Raw genomic sequence first — 19896 nt, forward strand, 5'->3', positions numbered from 1 at the left:
TTTAAATAGTAGTGAGTCTTAAAAAGTAAATTTTATTTTAATATTACATATTTTATTTAAAAGAATAATTTTTAATATAATTTATTTTATTGAAAATAAATATTATTTACTCATTTTATTTAATATTATTTAGTTATAAGGTTATTATTATATTTAATCTTTCAAAAAAAATAAAAAATTTTAAATAAAATAAAATAATCAGTAATGAGCATTAAAATATATATAATTTTTATTTTTTATTTAATATTATTTAGCTATAGACTTATTATTATATTTATTCTTTAAAAAACTAAATATATTAAATAAAATAAAATAATCAATAGTGTCTTAAAAAATAAATATAATTTTTAATAAGCATTTATTTTATTTTATATTATTTAGTCATAGCTTATTATTATATTTATTTTTCAATATTATTTATTTTATTTAAAAATAACTTTTTAACATTGTTTATTTTATTAAAAATGAATATTATTTAGTCATAAATTTATTATTATATTTATGCTTTTTTAAAAGTTAAATAATATTAAATAAAATAAAATTACATTTTAAAAGGTCACCAATCAAAGCACATAAAATTATAAATAAACTGTAAATAAAAAAAATAAGGAGTTGAATGAAATTTGAAATCATAAAAGATAAAAATCGATGGAACCTTAGCAAGATAGTTGGATCCAAATATCTAATAAATGTAGCCATATCTTTTTTTTTTTTTTAATTTCAAATGTAGCCATATCTAATTATCTTCATTGTCAACTGATTAATAATTATAGAAGCTTAAAACACACATTTACAGCGGAAAAAAGCAACATCCGGTCTGAGGAGGGTAACTGTTACTTTTGAGAATGATCGGGAAAAAGAAAAATGCAAACTAATTAAACGACACGTGGAGCAAGAACCAAAGTTTCTCCAACAACATTACACGGCACAGAGTCCTTGTTTTGTTTTCTGTCGTAAAGAAAAAGACAACGTCACACGTAGGTGGCCGAGCCGACAAACGCAGATAATGACACGTCCCCAAATAAAATCTTTCCCCTCATCAAGATGTATCAAGTAAAAAGCCCGACAATTCCGTTTCAGTCAAAATAATTTCGCATTTAGTAATTAGCAACGACGAAAGCAGCGCCGGTGCCAATGGAGATATTTGTATTGAATTTGAGCGCTGTGTGTTTGTACTTGGCTTTCTTACTTCACAGGTGTTTCTTCTACCTTGTGATTACTCATTTGGTGGGCCCATTGATTTCACCATTTTGGTCCGTTGGAAATCTTTTCCAAGACATCAGGAATCGTATTAATTTTGCGCCAAATTGTGGAAAAATGTGTGATTGTGTTTGTTAATGTGATTAAAAAAATTCCACTTTGATGAAGTGAAAATGTTTCCAAATTCAGGGTATCATCTATATCAGAAGCTGTACCGGTCCGTGCTAGCTCACCGCCAAGAGGTTGGAACTCTTATGATTCATTTTGCTGGACCATTTCAGAAGAAGAGTTCTTGCAAAGTGCTGAAATTATTTCGCAGCGTTTACGTCCTCATGGATATGAGGTATAAGCATTATACACAGCATGGCCAGCAGCTAAAAGCTTAATTTTTAAGCCATTTTGGAAGTTATTTTTATCATTATTTTTATTTTCCTTGTATTGTGAATTTGTGATAATGGACTGTTGGAATTTGGAAACTAAACTTGATGTTTCCCTTCTTTTTGTGTATGGATGTAGTATGTTGTGGTGGATTACCTCTGGTATAGACGAAAAGTGAAAGGTGCTTACGTTGATTCTCTTGGATTTGATGTTATCGATGAATGGGGGAGGATGATCCCGGACCCAGATAGATGGCCATCATCCAGAGGAGGGAAAGGGTTTACTGAAGTAGCCAAGAAAGTACATGCCATGGGTTTGAAGTTTGGGATTCATGTCATGAGAGGCATAAGTACTCAAGCATTTAATGCAGACACCCCTATCTTGGACACTGTCAAGGTATTACTTCTCTTATTTATGTTAAAGACATAAGTTCTCAGGACTGTGTGAGGTGTTAGATCCGAAGGTTAATGATTGAGTCTTTATTTTTTCTTTTCATCAGGGAGGTGCCTATGAGGATTCAGGTCGACAATGGCGGGCAAAAGATATAGGGCTCAAGGAAAGGGCTTGTGCATGGATGCAACATGGCTTCATGAGTGTAAATACCAAGTTGGGAGCTGGAAGAGCTTTCTTGAGGTCACTGTATCAACAGTATGCTGAGTGGGGTGTTGATTTTGGTAATTTGAGAATTACTTGAAAGTCATCCTTCTTGTTATGTCATGATGAATACTTGAAAGTCATCCTTTCTTGTTGTGTCATGATGAAAACTAGTTGAAGTTTCAAATTCCTTGTAGGTAGCATCCATTTTCCCTAGGAGCCATTGTTATGCATCATCAGATGCTAAGAGCCATTTTTTTTTTTGCCCCCCCATGAAAGCATCAATCAGGCATTAACTTTCCACCTAGGCTAAAGGCTAAATCAAGTCCCAATTAACCTGATGAAATTACCTGGCTAAGGTGCTGGCTTTTGATTTTTCTGTAGCATTGGTTAGTGCATCTTCTTTTTTAAGTACCATGCATCAATCACAACCAAACTATAGCATCACTTTATTTACTTTCCTGGACTGGCTTCATCTAATCTTTTCTAATTTATATCCTTGGTCTTATTGCAGTAAAACATGACTGTGTATTTGGTGATGACTTGAACATAAACGAGATAAGCTTTGTGTCAGAGGTACAGATTAGTGCCTGATAAAATTAGCGATAATCTCACTAAATTTTTTGGGGCGGAAGTCATACATATGAAGAGCATTTGTGCAGGTTCTAAAGGAGCTCGACCGCCCCATTGTATATTCTCTGTCTCCTGGAACCGGCGTGACACCAGCTATGGCCAAAGAAGTAAGTGGATTGGTCAACATGTACAGGATCACTGGGGATGACTGGGATACATGGGGAGATGTGGCCGCCCATTTTAATGTTTCAAGGTAAATAAAAGAGATACATATGCATTAAGACCTTAGAATTATGCTTCCGTTTGAGCTATTTTATTCCTTGTCTTCATATCTCTGACATGTTTGCAATTGCTTTAGAGATTTCTCTGCTGCCAATATGATAGGCGCCAAGGGCTTGCAAGGGAAGTCATGGCCTGACTTGGATATGCTGCCACTGGGGTGGCTCACTGATCCAGGTTATGTAAATTGGAAACTAGTTCTCTCTTTCATCTGGAACATTCTTGGACCGGTTGATGACAGTGGGATTGATGACAGTGGAGTAGCATACAACGCATATCTACCACTCAGTACTTTTCTGCATGTATTAGTAAGACAAAGAAATAATGAGATGGTAGCTGCTAACTCTAGGCTTGTTGCTCAGCATCTGTCTAACATATCCAAACTCTCAGCCACATGACACAGGAACTAATTGTCTTGCATTCCATCCCTATAAAGCATATTATTCTTAAGTAGAAATGTTTTAGGAGCTAGCAGCGTTGGTTCTTGGAGCAAATTTTGTGTCATAAGATTCCTAATCATGAAATTGAAGTACAGAGGGTTTATGTCTTGTGATTTCATAAAGTTGCAAGTGATGGTTGGTTAGCTTGGCAGATTAAATGAAAAAAAAGTTTCCAGAATGGATGAGAATCCATAAAACTAACTTGGATATTTTCATGTGTTCCAGGTTCAAATGAAGGTCCACATAGAACTTGCAACCTTAATCTAGATGAGCAAAGAACTCAGGTATGCTTGCATACTTATATTTGAGTTAGTTTGTTGATATTTAATAGACTAGCATTCTTTTCTCACCTTCTTCATTTTGCTTAGCAGATGACTTTGTGGGCTATGGCCAAATCTCCTCTCATGTTTGGTGGAGATGTAAGAAAACTTGATGAGACTACATATTCCTTGATTACAAATCCTACGGTGCTGGAGATAAACACTTTTAGCTCAAACAATAAGGAGGCATGTGAACACATTCTTATAATTGTGTCGGAAGAATATTTTCCTCTAGCATCGTACCTAACTTTTTGTTGCATTACAGTTTCCTTATATTATTGGAACAAAGGGAAATACTAGGAAAATTAAGGTCACCCCTCCACATCTTTCAGAAGTCGCTGAGTCAAATACACATGTTCTGGGTCTCACTAGCTGTAAGGATCCAAAAGCAAACAGTTGGTCAATTCAAGCTCATGACCAAGAGCTTGAAGAAATCTGCTGGAAAGGAAAATCAGGAAACAAAATTGGGGAACCTTTATGCTTATACAAGAGTCGAGCGCTTTTGTCTTCGTAATGTTTATTTCACCTATTCATTATTGGATTTATCTGTGTGATTTTGTTGTCATTACTTGCACTTGATTAATGATCATGATTTTCAACTTAATATGAATGCTGATGTAGAGATGGAGAGATGATTTACAAGCAGCAGTATCAGGGGAAAGTTCATCTACTAGCAAGTAAAGGCGTGGGGGTGTGCTTGGATGCTTCTCCAAAGTGGAAGCTTACTTCTAAAGAGTTGAGAAGAGGATCATTTTCTAAGTGCAAAAGAGATGCCAACCAGGTACCCCTCGGTGTCAAGTTATTTTACAAAGATTTAATGGTTGTTCTTCTACCATGAAAAGAAGGAAAGCATAACCAAGATATGTCATTAGAAGTTCTAGCTATAAACATAAGATGCAAAAAACAATCAATTCATTTTCAGTAAGAAACATTTACAACAAGAGGTTTTCAGGAGACCTTTTGTCTACCACTCCCAGTCATTACCAATTTGATTCAACTAAGCCTTAATACTAGCTGGACAGGAAAGTTGATAAGTTCTCTTTCTTGGAATTAGAACTTGAGGTTTATGAGCTTAACCCTATTCAAATAAATCTAGCCATATATGAGAATCAAACTCTATGACTCATCTCAATTTTTTATACTATTGATATTTATTCCGAAGTGAAGTTTATATGATTGAGATTTTAACTCAAAACTTTGCAGATGTGGCAGTTGAACCCCAGTGGAGCCCTCATTAGCAGTTATTCAGGTCTTTGTGCCACAGTGAATTTAGTTCAAGGTGATAGTTCTAAGCAGATTTTCTACATGCTAATGACAAACATCTGAAAATTGTTTTTAAGATGATGATTCTGAATGGCTAACTTATGTGTTATGCAGCTGATGTTGGTTCTGGTGGAATTCGTTCTTGGATTGCAACTGGAAGAGAAGGTATTTCTCTAATGCTTTATCTTATGGCTTAGAATCACTAAAAATGCTCATTTGAGCACTTTACAAGTAGAATGATAAATGAAGGTCAATCACCCATTTGAAAGCTATTTCACTTCATTGAGGGAAGCTAAAATGTAACTAATTATGACGAAGACTAAGGAAAGAAAAATGATTTTGTTTTTGCTTGGAAACAAGTCTTTTTAAGAGACTTGTTTGTTGGTTGGGAGCTATCAATACCTCAATCTTTGAAAAGGGTAGCTTCTCTGATGGTTATGCTTAGTAAAGGAGACAAGTCATTCTCCAGAATTGCTTCTGGTTAATAATCACTTTCCTTATCATTGTATCTTGCTCTTAGTGTTCAGCTTCTTGTCACAATTCGTGCTGAATTATCACATCCCTGCAATCTATTACTCTTGTAAAACAACGGGGTTGATGTTTTTTTGAGCTGAATTTGATTACTTTGTTTCCTTGCTTATTCAGGAGAAATATACGTTGCTTTTTTCAATCTGAACACTGAAAAGACACTAATATCTACCAAGATATCAGACCTAGCTAAGGCACTACCTGGAAAAAACCTCAATGGAGCTTCATGTAAGTGCCGAGAAATTTGGAGTGCAAAAGACTATGGAGTGTTACAACAGACACTATCAACGGCAGTGGGGATGCATGGTTGTGCACTATTTGTTCTGAATTGTGATTAGTGTAGAGGAAATTATACCGCATTTTCCATCTACGGATTTCCCCCACAGTTTTTCTACAGTTGTTTGAATGTACTTGCACTTTTCACCGGCTGAATTATTTAGTTTACTTCTACAGACTACCCCCGAGTTTTCTGCATTCTTTTTCCTCAAATCGTTTGTATGCACTCGCGCACATTGCACCCGCTGAATTATATATGGAACTTAATTGTATTTATTGATTTTAGTAAATTTAAATAATAATTTTAACAAAATTATTAAACATATAATAAATTTTCTACTATACAAGTAAAAAATCATATTAACATAATTTTTAAGATACAACAGTTGATATTTACCAAATACTTTAGTGTTACAGTTTAAAGTTATATAGCGCGTTTGGAGCAATTGTGTTGTCACTGCACAGCTGCTCCACATGCCATATTCGAGGGGAATATTTCCCTAAAATAGACATGGGGAGTAGCTGCGCGGTGGCGGCATAGCTACCCCAAATGCGTGTATAGTTATCCAACTTCAATCATAACCCACTCTAAGGTAGCATGACTCTTTATGCAGATAAAGGCCGGAATCTAGATGCATGGCTGAAAACTGTAACGTATTATTCACAACAAAAAACTGAAATGACTGAGCAGAGTCGTTCAATGTCGATACGACATTGTGGGTGTGCCAGATGATTTAGGTAAAGTCTCTTGGTTCTCACAGAGGTGTGGTTCTAATTCCATAACGAGTAGGGCATGGATCTAGTTTCCAGCTTTGCTTGGAGGAAAAAGAAAAAAAAATAAAACAAAACCGAGCCTACAAGTAACCAAAATTAATGAGTCCTTGGTGTCATTGCCTAAAGATATCCTACGCTGAGAAACTTTTTGCTCAAAATAGCCTTAATTCATTTAGTTCTTAAAATATTTATTATCCGATTATTATCTAAGTTGTAAATGGTTGATGGTCGTGTGTTCTGAGTTGTTGGTGTTCTTGATTGCCCTTGTTTAGAAGCTCATTAGTTAATAATAATCATTTTCCACTTTTTTCTCTTATTGTTTAGGGTCTAAATATGCTAAAAATGGAAAAAAATAAATGCTCTCTCTCTTTAGATAACTTTTTGGATTTTCTTTTTTATCCACTGAATCAACTTTTTTGACCTTTGTCCTCCTTGTCTGGAAAAGTGGAAAATGCAAATAAAAAATGTTTTTGGCGGTAAATGACTCCCTCAAAAATAGGTAAAAGTTCGGATTACCTCATCTTTGTCTGGAATTTCTCTTCTTTAGAATCTATAAATACCATTCTATAGAACTGAAAGTTACAAGCAACAATGAAGTTCTTTGCATTGAGCATTCTTTGTTTCTTCTCTAGCCTACTCCTTCACAGGTACCTCTTTTTCTTATTACCACTAACATTACAGTTACTTGCAAGACACTCTTGAATGCGTAGGAAATGAGAAATGAATGATAGTATTTGTTTGTTATTTTTTATCAGTGAGTTAAAATTTTTACTATGATGAAACAAATAATTAGGAGATGTCTTGGAATTCAGGATACCGTCTGTAAATGCAGCAGACAAAGAGACAGAACATGCTGCCTTACCGCCCAGAGGCTGGAACTCGTATGATTCATTTTGCTGGATCATCTCAGAACAAGAATTCTTGGAAAGTGCCGATATTGTTGCTAAGCGTCTTCTTCCTCATGGATATGAGGTAATCAATTGCTCCATCTCGTAAGGTGGCATAATGAACTTACGTAAATGAGGCTTAAATTTTCTTAACGTGTGTAAAATGATCTAGACAAACTGGGAAGGGCATGACGCAAATAATATCGGACTAATTAATGGCCTTTTTTTTTTTTTCTTTTTCATTGTGTGTTTTATGTAATGTGATGCAGTACGTTGTGGTGGATTATCTCTGGTATAGAAAGAAAGTGAAAGGTGCACATATAGATTCAGAAGGGATAGATTTGATCGATGAATGGGGAAGAATGGTGCCTGATCCTGAGCGATGGCCATCTTCGAAAGGTGGGAAAGGGTTTACAGAAATAGCAAAGAAAGTACATGATATAGGTTTGAAGTTTGGGATTCATGTGATGAAAGGAATTAGTACCCAAGCGGTTAATGCTAACACCCTTATCTATGACTATGACAAGGTATCAACTCATAAAATTGATGTCAAATATGCGAACCACAGTAGGAACTGCTCTGTTTGACGCATTATTGTCTTGATATTTGATCAGGGAGGTCCTTACATGGAGGCAGGTCGCCAATGGCGGGCGCAAGATATAGCCATCAAGGAAAAGCCATGCGCATGGATGCCGCATGGATTTATGGCCGTAAATACAAAGTTGGGAGCTGGCAAAGCTTTTCTGAGGTCACTGCATAAGCAGTATGCCGACTGGGGTGTTGATTTTGGTACATTTGAACAATTTCCTTCCATTTTTATTGCCATGTTACTAATTGTTCTCAATCTTTTCTCTCGTTTAATAAACTCTTTCTCCTTTTGTCTTGCAGTGAAACATGATTGTGCATTTGGTGATGACTTGGATGAGGGTGAAATAGCCGTTGTGTCGGAGGTAAAAAAATCCTGCTTTTGGTAAAATCAATTAGTCATAAATCTATAAGTTTACAAAATAATCACATTAAAAAAATACAGACACACTTTTAAACTGCATAAAATTATCTTTTAATGAACTATAGAGTTATAAAATTTAAGAAAGTTAAAAACTAACTTTTCTAAGCCTCTTAATTTAAAAAAAACATGGGCACATAAAAAAAAAGAAGTATGTCCGCACTTAAAAAAAAAAAAAAAAAAAAACCTCTTTTACAAACTTTGAGGTGATAATCCTTATGACATTTCACCGTGCAGGTTTTCAAGGGGCAACAAAACCGTCCAATTATCTATTCTTTGTCTCCAGGAACAAGTGCAACACCAGCTATGGCACAAAAAATAAATGGATTAGCCAACATGTACCGGGTAACTGGGGATGATTGGGATAGTTGGCCAGATGTTGCTGCCCATTTTAGTGTTGCAAGGTAGATTATGGATTCCATGAGAGCTTAATCAGAATTTTTTTCCCTCCTTTTTTTTCAAAAATATGTGCTTTGTTTATTATTCATTATTCCATATAGGGATTGAAATGTGTCACCTTTTGCTTCAGGGATTTCGCTGCCGCTAATATGACCGGCGCCCTGGGCTTGAAGGGAAAGTCATGGCCTGATTTGGATATGTTACCACTGGGGTGGCTTACTGATGCAAGTAATATATGTTGGAAAATTTTTGCTCTCTTTCATAAATATTCAACGAGATTCCGTTATCCGAATTATGTAGCATGCTTGGACACTCTAGTTTTTCAAATTTCAAGAATGGATGCAAAGTAATTCACAAATTAATCTTGATGTTTTCATGTTTTGTCAGATTCAACTCAAGGTCCATACAGAGCTTGTAAACTTACTCAAGATGAACAAAAAACTCAGGTATGCTTGTATATGCAAATCTGAATTGGTGTTTTGATCTTTGGTAAAAGGGCTCATTCATTTCGCCTTCACACAGATTACTTTGTGGGCGATGGCCAAATCTCCTCTTATGTTCGGAGGAGATGTAAGAAAGCTTGATGACACAACGTATGGTCTGATTACAAATCCGACTCTGCTGGAGATTGACCATCATAGCTCAAACAATAAGGAGGCAAGTACAGGCAACACAAACACACATAGTTAAGACAGCAATCTGAAGAATACAAATTTCCAAATGCTTCATATCTAATAGATTTTCTCTCGCCTTTAATTACAGTTTCCTTATATTAATGGAGGAAAAGGAGGAGCTACTGGACCAAGTGCTGGAGCTGTTGCTTCGGGAGTTCGTTCTTGGATTGCAACTGGAAGAAAAGGTTTGATTTCTTTGCCAGTTATCTTGGTCACGTTCGGCTTCGGCCTTGAGGATTGAACATCACATATTAAAAATTTTATGTTATATGTGCATTCTTTTCTTAATTTACATTCCATAGTTTGATTGTTTCTATCTTTGCTCATCCTCAGGAGAAATATACCTTGCATTCTTCAATCTGAACAATGCAAAGACGACGATTTGGGCCGAAATAGCAGACCTGAGCAAGGCAATCCCTGGGTGGAAAATAAAGCCTCCATGTAAAGGGACTGAAATCTGGAGTGGAAAAGACTTTGGAGTGATGAAAAAGTCTGTATGGGCAGAAGTTGAGACCCATGGTTGTGCACTATTTGTTCTTAATTGTAACTAGTGTAGAGGAAATTATATTATAGCCCAAAAAAAATAAAAACTCCTACTGCATTTGTTTCAGAAGTTCAAATCAAATTTTCTTGGTAAGTGATTGATCCTTCCAAATATGCCCATATTGTGTTCTTCGTATAAACGTATTAAGATATGTTTCAAATTTGAAATCAAAGTGTCGTAATTTTCAATTCACAGTAAATTACATTTTTATCATTTCATAAATGTTGTTGAAGAACCTAAAGTGAATTACACGTCATGCATGATGGCAGCAACAGTATGTGCTATATTTTAAAGGAGGCAAGACCGTGCTTGGATGGATTAATAATTTCATATTTGATATTCAAATTTGTTGTTTATTGCCCCCACAAAAGTAGGTACACAGATATTAATGGCTAGGAAAGAATATTAAGATAATTTTTAGAAAAAAAAATTGTGAATTGTATTAAGTTCAATATAATGCACCACACACACACACACACGCACATATATATTAATCCGAACTTGTAGATCACATATATTGCCAAAACTCGCCCAAAAGAAAAGAGACAGGTGATTGATAGTTTGATACCCAATTTCTCGCATGAGGAGACTTGACACCTCACTTTCGAAAAAGAAAAAGAAAGATGGTTGCCCTTTTCTTCTCTCGTTGAGCAACATCAACTTACTCGAGGCATCGCTTGGAGTAGAGAAAAAGAAGGGTTAGTGGGGAGGGTCTTAGTCCACGTTGAAAGATACATTATTGATGTTAAAGTATTAACAAAAGAATATGTAGCTTTAGCAGCCGATTAGATCACTAACCATTGAATCATTAGTTTGTTAATGATCATTTTCATGGTCAGAATAATCAAGATAGGGACATAGCTTTTCAGATGAATGGCTTTTTATTATAAAGACAATCTCATTTGGTCCGAAAACTTTCTTCTTTTGGTGGCAAAACAGTTAAAGTTAAGAAATGATAAAGGAAGCAGATTTTTTCTTAATATGTATAAAACTTCTACAACTTTTTAGCTGAAAACTACTCCCAAAAAAGGCACTTTGGGAAGTGGCCTTTGTCATTGAACCAAATTCATCAAGAGGAAATGCCGGTTGCTGTAATATTTTACATAAATTACTATCTAAGTTCACAAAGTACCATCTAAGTTCTATGTAATATTTTGCGACTATCATATGTTGAGATGACAAAATTTCTGATCTTGATAATAAAAGGTTAAAGTTCGAACCTCCCCTCGTGTAGATGGAAAGAAGATTAAATTGCTATTAGTCTAAATAATAATAATAAAACTATGCAATATTTTATTAAGAGTATATATTATACTAAAACCAAAATTGAGAGACGTATTCTTTTAGAAATATCATATTACAAACAAGGGTTTAAATTCGAAATTCATATAATTTTAATACAATAAGGGATCTACAGTCTATAACTTTAGAATCAGTCTCTATAAGATTGCACATTTCACAAGGTAGAGAGATTGTGATAAAATTAAGATATTCCTGCTTACAACTATTATTTACAAGAGAAGAAATTGAATACCAACTGGCATACATAATCTAACGACATATTTGACATTGGCTGGGCAGTCAACTTGTAACGGCTCTGGGTTATTGTTTGTAGCAGTACCTTGAAAGCAAGAAAGTTTGAAAGTGTAAGAAGAAGATGACAATTTTGACTTTTCCTCTGAAATGAAAAAAAGTTATTTAATTAAGGCTATACATAACATCTAACCAAAATTATTGGGGTTTCCAATGATAAAAGACGAATGTAATAATGTATGTTAATTTTTTTTTCCAATTTTTATGAATCAAGAAAAGCAAAGCAAAAGGCCGAGTGGTCAGGGCTGCTGCCCTCCAAGTTGGAGGGCAGCAGTTCGAACCCCCACAAAAATATTGAGGGGGTATTTCCTTCCTCAATTAAAAATTGAGTGAAGGCAGTCATCTTCCTTACTCATGAGTGATGAGTGAATATCCCTCGAATATTTGTGAGGGTTAAAATTTGGGCAGAACTCCATTAGCATTTATGTAAGTTGGTCTCAGTAATAGTCTGATTTGTAAATATCAGTTATACTCTCATATAATATGAGTTGTAATCTGAACAATAATCTCATGTAATAAAAAAAAAAAAGCAAAGCAAAGTACAAGAAGCAAAATAACTGTTTGATTATGATACAACCAAGAATTCTTTACAGGCCTATCTTACTACAATCACTTCCCCTTTTGTCCCAACCTGAACTAAGCCGGCAATACAAAGCAATTTCAACAGCAGCCGCCAGGATGCTCAGACCTGGCTTTCTTTTCTTCTACTTTAATATTCATAATAGAATAGAAAAAAAAATAGCAGTCGGGTTCTGCGGATTCACTTTCCTCCATATTCTACCCCTCCATTAATATTATTTATTTGTTAATTAACATTCACATATGTTACTATTAAAAGATTATTTTAATTTTAAGTCGTAGATACATATACTTTTTTTTTTAATATTTTCAGATAACTTTTCCTTCATTTATTAGGTGAAAAGTTTCGAGTTTCACCATAAATTTGTGGTAAAAAAAGGGGAAAAAAAACAGTACACTTCCATTGCCCCCTAAATTTTGGCAGACGTGGTTGTATCGGAACACGACTATGACGTGATCTATTTTTGGCGCGATGTATTTCTGTTACCTATATATAGAATAGAGAACAACTTTCTCAAAGACACAGACAAAAGTCGGCGCAGTTTAAGGATCTTTCCCATTTGCTTGCTCTACTCCTCGCCCTTTGTTTTTACTTAAATTAATTTTCTTCACTTCCACTTCCTCCTCATCTAAACATGAGCCTGAAACTTTCATCAACCCTAAACACAAGTCGCCGCTCTTTCTCGTCACCTTTGTTTTTCTCAAACGTTAAACGCACGCCAATCAGTAATATCAGGATACCAAGAAACCGTTCCGTAAAGTCTTTTACTTGCGTACACGAACGCAACCCGGAACCCATCGCAACAACAAGCACTAAACTTCAACTGCTGGTGTCAGAATTCGATTCATTAACGGAACCCATTGACCGGGTCAAACGTCTGTTAGATTACGCGGCGGTCTTGCCGGGGTTGGACGACTCAGGGCGCGTGCAGGCGAACAAGGTGGCGGGTTGCGCCACGCAGGTGTGGCTTGAGGTAGTGATGGACGAGAGAGGAAGAATGAGGTTCAGAGCCGACAGTGATTCAGAGATTTCAAAAGGGTTTTGTTCGTGCCTGATAATGGTGCTCGACGGGGCCGAGCCGGAGGAGGTGTTGGGCTTTAAGACTGAGGAATTGACTGAGATGAACGTTGGTGTTGGGGTAAGTCATGTTGGGATCAAGGCGGGGGCGTCCAGAGTCAACACGTGGCAGAATGTGTTGTTGGCTATGCAGAAGAGGACTCGCTGTTTGGTTATGAAGCGAGAAGGGAAAGTCTTTGCTGGTTGTAATTGCTTTAATTAGTGAATGGCCTTTAATTGACTTTGATGGTCTATGTTTTAGTACTTCGAGGCACAATTCATGTCATCATGTATCCTGTTTCCTCCACCTACAGGCTGCTGGCAGCTGATGCTTTGTTGTACATGAGCTTTTAATTTTGTTACAAACTACAAAGTCGTTTGAGATAATTCAGATGTAGAAACTGGGCTCCAAAGGCTATGGATGCCTGGATGCAGACAGCAAATGGAGGGTTTCGGGTATACACATCTTCAATCTTGAATCTTGATGATGCAGCTTTTACACATCTTCAATCTTGAATCTTGATGATGCAGCTTTTGGAAAATTATTAAGTTCCGCCAAACAAGGCTATCAATTTGATGTGTAAATCATTGACTATGAGATTGACTGTATATGGATTTGTTATGGATGAAATCATTTTTTATATGTTTTAAGTCTGATACTTTCCCCAAAATAAAAAAGAAAAAGATGCTTCGAGAGTGTTTGGTTCTTCTGAAGTGTGATGTTACGCAATTTTTAGCTCTATCAGAGTCAGGATATTTCATTTCTATCGCATTCACTTTAATCTTCAAGATGAATTCATTCAACTTACACCCAGGATTCCGTCACAAGCTATGAAGCTGGATGATTCATTCAGGTTAGTTTCATCCAACATCAAAACAACATAGTCCTCACAGGTTATGTGGATTGCATTTGCGGATACCAAAGGCAAAGAAGTTAGTAGTAGATAGGCTAGTATCTTTGTATCCTTCATTCAGCTGTCAAAAGGAGATGAGAAGAATCCTTCTTATCTCTAAGCTGGACGGGTTTCAAGTTCTGAACGTTGCATATGCAGTTTTGCACTTTCTTGAATGCCATTGTACGTGTAGGGCTGAGTGTATTATTTCTAGTTGTTTTCTGCTTCACTCAAACACATGGCTCCCCTCGTTATTATATTTGTCATACAAGTTACAAATATTCACTTACCCTTCAAAATTTTCTTGATGAAGAAATCTGCTTGCAGAAACCCTGAAGTGTCAACACATTCTTTCAGTTCCTACCATAAAGTACCCGGAAAACGTAGTTATTTCTACTCTATCAACTCACCTTCTCTCAATTCCTTGAGAACCCTTTCTCTTACTTCTCTCCACAAAGTAAAATCCAAACAAAGACACCGCAGGAAAAAAAGAGAAGCACATAGATGAAATCTCAAGGGACAGATGCCGCTCACTAATGGCATGAATTTCAAACAAGTTGCTGCTCTTCCTAGCACCAAATGTTTGTCCAAATCCCACTTCTTTACCAGCAGAATCAGAAGCGTAGACTGTAACGAAGTAGCTTGCTTCAGGCGCATCATTCTCAATCATCGACCCAAGGCTATGATTCTACTGTGGCTGCGGCATCATCAGCATAAGGCCTTCTCACAATGGTGAATTGGCAGGTCCTGTCTTTGGTCATATCATCCTCGGTCTTTGACCATGCGCCGTCTACTTGGCTTGCCGGTGCATAGCACAAAGTCACCTTCACTTTCTTGTACAAGTCATCGGTTGCCCGAAAGCTCCTATTCAAACTCCAGCTCACTGTGATCTTGTCATCCCCTGCTTTCAAAACTTCAAAAATGGAACAATACAACAAAAATCTTTTAAAATTATTATTGAACTAACTAATATTCGTCTCCTTTTTAGATAAGCTTTAGCTATTTAAGAGATAGACTGAGAGATAGTAATAATTCTTGGAACAGAGGAGAATCGTACATCGCCATTAGAAGACTTTACTAAACACAAGAGTAACATAATTATAAAGAGACGTGAATCCATCGAATTCCAATGAAAATGAACAAAAGTTTTAATGTTTGTGTTGATTTCAGAAAATTGTAATAAGAGGTTGATGCAGGCTGCCAACCCATATATAAATCGGTGCCGATATTCTTACAACACTTTGTACAAAACTTTGCACAAAACGGTGCGTTTTGTACAAAGTATAAAACCCACTTTTTGCTGCAAAGTTTAACAACAAACACACACACACGTAAGGGGAACAAAACTCAGCGTCTCTCTCTCCCATCTTCTTTCTCCCTCACGAAACCTCACCAAACAGCTCAGATCTTTCTCTCTCATCCCCACGCCAGTAACAGTCTTATCTCTGTTCTCCCTTGTCGCGTAAATGATGAAAAAAATGTGCTATAAATGAGGGAGACGCGTAAATTATAGCATAAGCTCAATATTTAGGGGCTGTAATTTTTTTAAAAATTCTTTTCAAATAATGGCAAATACAATTTATTCAACAGAGTAAAATAATTTGAGGAAGCAAACTAAATTTTCCAGGTACTTCATCAAACAATCAAATCACAACATGAAAGCTTGAAATAAATATGATTCCCAAAGGCATCAGGTTTTGCATAATTTGATTCTAATTTACAACACTCAAGCAAAAGACCAACACCATCCATAGGTAATTCAGCACAATATCTTAAACGAGTTAAAGATTTCAATTAGAGCAATGAATTGAAACGGGTGAGAGAGAGATCTTATGGTTGCTGCGGGGCGAGAGAGGTTAGAACTGGGACTATTAGCGGCGTGGAGACTGGAGAGAGAGATCCGAACTATCTTGTGAGGGAGAAAGGAGGCCAGAGAGAGAGACCCGAGCTGTCTTGTAAGGAAGAAAGGAGGATGGAGGGAGAGAGATCGGAGCTATCTCGTGAGGAAAAATGGAGGAAGAAAGGAGACTTCTGTTGAGTTTATTATATAATATTATATTAATAAGGAGATTTCTTGCTGTGTGGAGAATGAAGCTGCTGGGTTTTTGTTGCAGTGAAAGGAGGCAGACGCGAGTGGGAAAATGATGTTGTGAATTGGCGTGCTTGTGTGTTGTTTGGTGCACGTACGAAGAGCATTTTTAAAGCTGCACAAAACGCACCGTTTTGTGCAAATCTTTGCACGCAAATTTATGAGAACATCATTTTCTTATATAAATATAGGTAGCTACATATTTATATCGATTAAATTTCACTAGTCGAAGTCTTGGGAGACAGAAAGCCTTTACCCTTTAGAAACTTGTGAAAGATGATGGCCCATTAACATGCCCGAGAGGTGTACCCAACTTTTAGCCCATATTAGTTAACTGACTCTCTGATTTTTAGCCCATTTTAAGAGGTAAGAGCTAAGACAGATGGCCCATTCAAATGCCCAGTAGGTGTAGAAGACTTTTATACCATATTTGTTGACCGTCATAAAGTTAGGTACTTAGGACTCATTTAGGATTTTTTTTTGCGAGATTTAAAAGTTATTTTGAAAAGTTACAAATTAATTTTATTATTTGATAAATATTTTCAGAAATCACTTTTGGTAAATTTACCTTATCTTACTGAAGATTTTAAAAAGTAGGGAAAAAGTAGATTTTTAAAATCGGATTTTGAGAATTAGTTTTATACTTAATTTCGTGTTTATCGTCATATATATTATAAAAATCTAAAATTATCCATATTAATTAGAAAATAAAATCATTAACCTTAAAGATATTATTATTATTATTATTATTATTGCCAATTATTAGTAAGATAGCAAAATAAAAAAATAAAATTAATAATATTTTATTTATTTTAATTATCAATTATTATATGTACATAATAAAAAAATATTTTATATACATGTATGTGAATATTTAAATAATTTTTATTAAATATTATACTCAATCTAGTCATTTACATTTTTACAACAGTTTAACAATAAGATTTACTAAATATATACAATTGCTTTTAAAACCACTTCTAAAAATAAAATTCACCAAACTTTTAATTAATTCTCTTCACAGTTGATTATTTCTATAACACAGCTAACAACAATTATTTTAAAAACTATAACATTACCAAACTGACCCTTATTGATTTTATGGTTGCTTTTCAATTCTAATTTTCTAAAATTTTATTTACTTTTTAAGACAAGATATGATGACTAATTAGTAGGGGACAAATTATTAAAATTATTTAAATAGGGCAGTAACTCAATGAGCTATGACTATGAGGGTTCATTAGAAATATTATTGCCCTTTACCAAATATTTTGGAAGTCCCCCAATGTCAATAAATTCTAGACTCTAGAGTATGTAGCAAAATAAATAATAAAACAAAAATTAGGTAATTTTAATGGGAATAAACAAAATAAAGCAGTTTAATAACTTGCCGAAGCAACTTTGCCATCATATTTATCTAATATATTTAATGAATGAAATTGATTTCTTATAGTAATTTATTAAACTCGTGCATAAAATTAAACTAGTGTTTGTCTTTTCTATTATTTAATGAATATGTGTCCTTTTAAAGTTCATTGAACAATCACTGGCATTGACCATCTTGAATATAAAAAGTGCATCTAATTTCTATTTTTAGATTATTAATTTGCCTAATCTGACTTGACCACCAACACATGATAAAGACTTGACCAAGGTATAATTAGAGCTTGATACACTAATTGAACTCTGCATAATAAAATCAGTTGACTACAGCTAAAAGCGGTCTGTTTCTTGCCCATATTCTTCTCGGCAATTAAACTTTTATGACCTTTTGTTTTGTACCATATTTTTTGCATTTGACATGGTGAGTAATGATTTAAGTGAAATGATTTAAGCAAGGATCGTTGCTCTCGCATTACTGATTGGATCATAGAGAATCAATTTCAATCTCACAAAAGAACAAATAAAAATTAAAATATTTTATGGATGCCATTAAAATTTAACTTAATGACAAAGTTTCCCTATAAATTTGCTTTAGTGCGGCGCATATTACTTTTCTTATATAGATGCCAAGGGCTTGTTTGGTATGTCGGATTAGATTGGATGAAATTGGATAAGATAGAATTTGATTGGATAACATTTAATTATATATAATACTATGTTGTGTTTGGTGCAATATTGGATTGGACTATAAATAATAATGTCTTGTATTTGGTATGCCATGGGATTGACTAGTAACTAGTAATATGTCTTATATATTAATTTATCAAAATTATCTTAGATTTATTGTAAAATGACATGGAATATAATCTAATTTAAATCCATAACTATTGGTAAATTTATTTAAAAAATGCAAAATCTTCCATTATTTTTTTTTTATATTTAACATATTATAGTTTTTAAACTTACATTTTACTAAATAATATGATCATAAATATGACAAGAATATCATCAACAAATATAATAAGAATATTAGTCCATTAAAAAAATTACATTACAATGTCACTAGCTATATGTAAGAAAATATGACATATCATTGACATAAGAGAGATTTCAGGAAGATTTAGCACGATGGAGAGAGTAAAAGAAGTTGGGGATTTTGCTCTCTTTAATTCATGAATAGTTGACGATAAAATTTTAGCTTAAAAAATATAATCCCAAGAGTTACTCTTGGATGGAATTTTGCCACTGTTGGGGATTAAGTGGTGCGCCAATTATTACTATCCTACCTTCACTTTTTTTTTACACCAAATGTGATATAAGATTATTTTATATTAAAATTATCCAATCACATAATGTATAACTAAAACCAAACGGGCCTTAATGCTATCATGTTATGTTTGAGATAAAATAACGCAATATTTGAGAAATATTTATATTACAAAACAACAGATGACATTACAGAGGCGGAACCAGCAAAATTGAAAATACACCAAATTATAAGCCTATTTACGTTTTGCTCCCATAAATTTTTTTTAAAAAAAAATTATGCCAAAACCTACTCATTTTTCCGTTTATACATTATGGTTCTTATTGTTGGTCCATCAATTTTACATGAGCCAACTTAGATTTCTGATTTATGCATTTTAGAAAACCAAAATCCTATTTATGCCCTTGACGTTACCTCTATAATTAAAATGTGAAATTCATAAAAAAATCCCATTTTTTATTGTTCCAATCTCAAATTATATTTAAAAAAAAATTCCACTGATCGCTTAATGTTTTAAACTTTATTAAAAATACACCAACATTTTTTTATTGCTATCTACATGAAGTTTATAAATTGTTTCATTACTTTGCTTTTTCCTTAACACCATGAGAGGAGTTAACAAACAATTACCAAAATGATTATTTTACCCTTAAAGGTCGTGGATTTTTTTTTTTTTACATTGTAAATAAGGAAAAAAAATGAGTCGTATATCCTTAAATTGTCCTCATATAAAAAATATTATGATACTTTCAAGTTGTATCGTTTATTTTTTCCAAATTTGTAATATCTGTTCATCCACCAAATCATTAGTTTTCGTTATAAAATTAACAGAATTGTAGCAAATTGACCATTTTACCCTGAAACTCAATTCAACGTAAAAGGACATAAGAAAATTATTAG

General features: G+C 34.5%; 3 protein-coding genes and 1 pseudogene across 3 annotated transcripts; 3 read left to right on the forward strand and 1 right to left on the reverse strand.

Moving 5' to 3' along the window:
- The first annotated feature begins 964 nt into the window (after positions 1-964).
- On the forward strand, positions 965-6007 carry LOC18043487 (probable alpha-galactosidase B). Its single transcript, XM_006438168.2, has 14 exons — positions 965-1196; positions 1390-1543; positions 1717-1974; positions 2078-2252; positions 2687-2748; positions 2835-2998; positions 3104-3201; positions 3690-3748; positions 3836-3970; positions 4050-4294; positions 4406-4565; positions 4988-5063; positions 5162-5212; positions 5693-6007. Exons 1-14 carry the CDS (start codon positions 1135-1137, stop codon positions 5911-5913), a joined length of 1920 nt encoding a protein of 639 aa, XP_006438231.1. The 5' UTR covers positions 965-1134; the 3' UTR covers positions 5914-6007.
- A 1209-nt stretch (positions 6008-7216) lies between these two features.
- LOC18043488 (alpha-galactosidase) lies at positions 7217-10207 on the forward strand. Its single transcript, XM_024186310.1, has 11 exons — positions 7217-7272; positions 7438-7597; positions 7782-8039; positions 8127-8301; positions 8401-8462; positions 8756-8922; positions 9048-9145; positions 9305-9363; positions 9440-9574; positions 9680-9776; positions 9925-10207. The coding sequence occupies exons 1-11, from the start codon at positions 7217-7219 to the stop codon at positions 10140-10142; spliced, it is 1485 nt and encodes a 494-aa protein (XP_024042078.1). The 3' UTR covers positions 10143-10207.
- A 2647-nt stretch (positions 10208-12854) lies between these two features.
- Positions 12855-13925, forward strand: LOC18044435 (sufE-like protein 2, chloroplastic). The gene has a single exon (XM_006438170.2). The coding sequence runs from the start codon at positions 12943-12945 to the stop codon at positions 13585-13587; it is 645 nt and encodes a 214-aa protein (XP_006438233.1). The 5' UTR covers positions 12855-12942; the 3' UTR covers positions 13588-13925.
- Positions 13926-14663: 738 nt separating this feature from the next.
- LOC18044436 lies at positions 14664-16009 on the reverse strand (annotated as a pseudogene).
- Positions 16010-19896: the final 3887 nt, after the last annotated feature.

This window comes from Citrus clementina, unplaced genomic scaffold (genome assembly GCF_000493195.1).
Source record: "Citrus clementina cultivar Clemenules unplaced genomic scaffold, Citrus_clementina_v1.0 scaffold_4, whole genome shotgun sequence".
NCBI lineage: Eukaryota > Viridiplantae > Streptophyta > Magnoliopsida > Sapindales > Rutaceae > Citrus > Citrus x clementina.

Coding starts and splice junctions, on each gene's coding strand:
- LOC18044435 (XM_006438170.2), top strand. CDS start 12,943: ATGAGCCTGAAACTTTCATCAACCCTAAACACAAGTCGCCGCTCTTTC.
- LOC18043488 (XM_024186310.1), top strand. CDS start 7,217: ATGAAGTTCTTTGCATTGAGCATTCTTTGTTTCTTCTCTAGCCTACTC. Junction 7,273..7,437: donor TCTAGCCTACTCCTTCACAG/GTACCTCTTTTT, acceptor CTTGGAATTCAG/GATACCGTCTGTAAATGCAG. Junction 8,463..8,755: donor AAATAGCCGTTGTGTCGGAG/GTAAAAAAATCC, acceptor TTCACCGTGCAG/GTTTTCAAGGGGCAACAAAA.
- LOC18043487 (XM_006438168.2), top strand. CDS start 1,135: ATGGAGATATTTGTATTGAATTTGAGCGCTGTGTGTTTGTACTTGGCT. Junction 1,975..2,077: donor CTATCTTGGACACTGTCAAG/GTATTACTTCTC, acceptor TCTTTTCATCAG/GGAGGTGCCTATGAGGATTC. Junction 4,295..4,405: donor AGTCGAGCGCTTTTGTCTTC/GTAATGTTTATT, acceptor ATGCTGATGTAG/AGATGGAGAGATGATTTACA.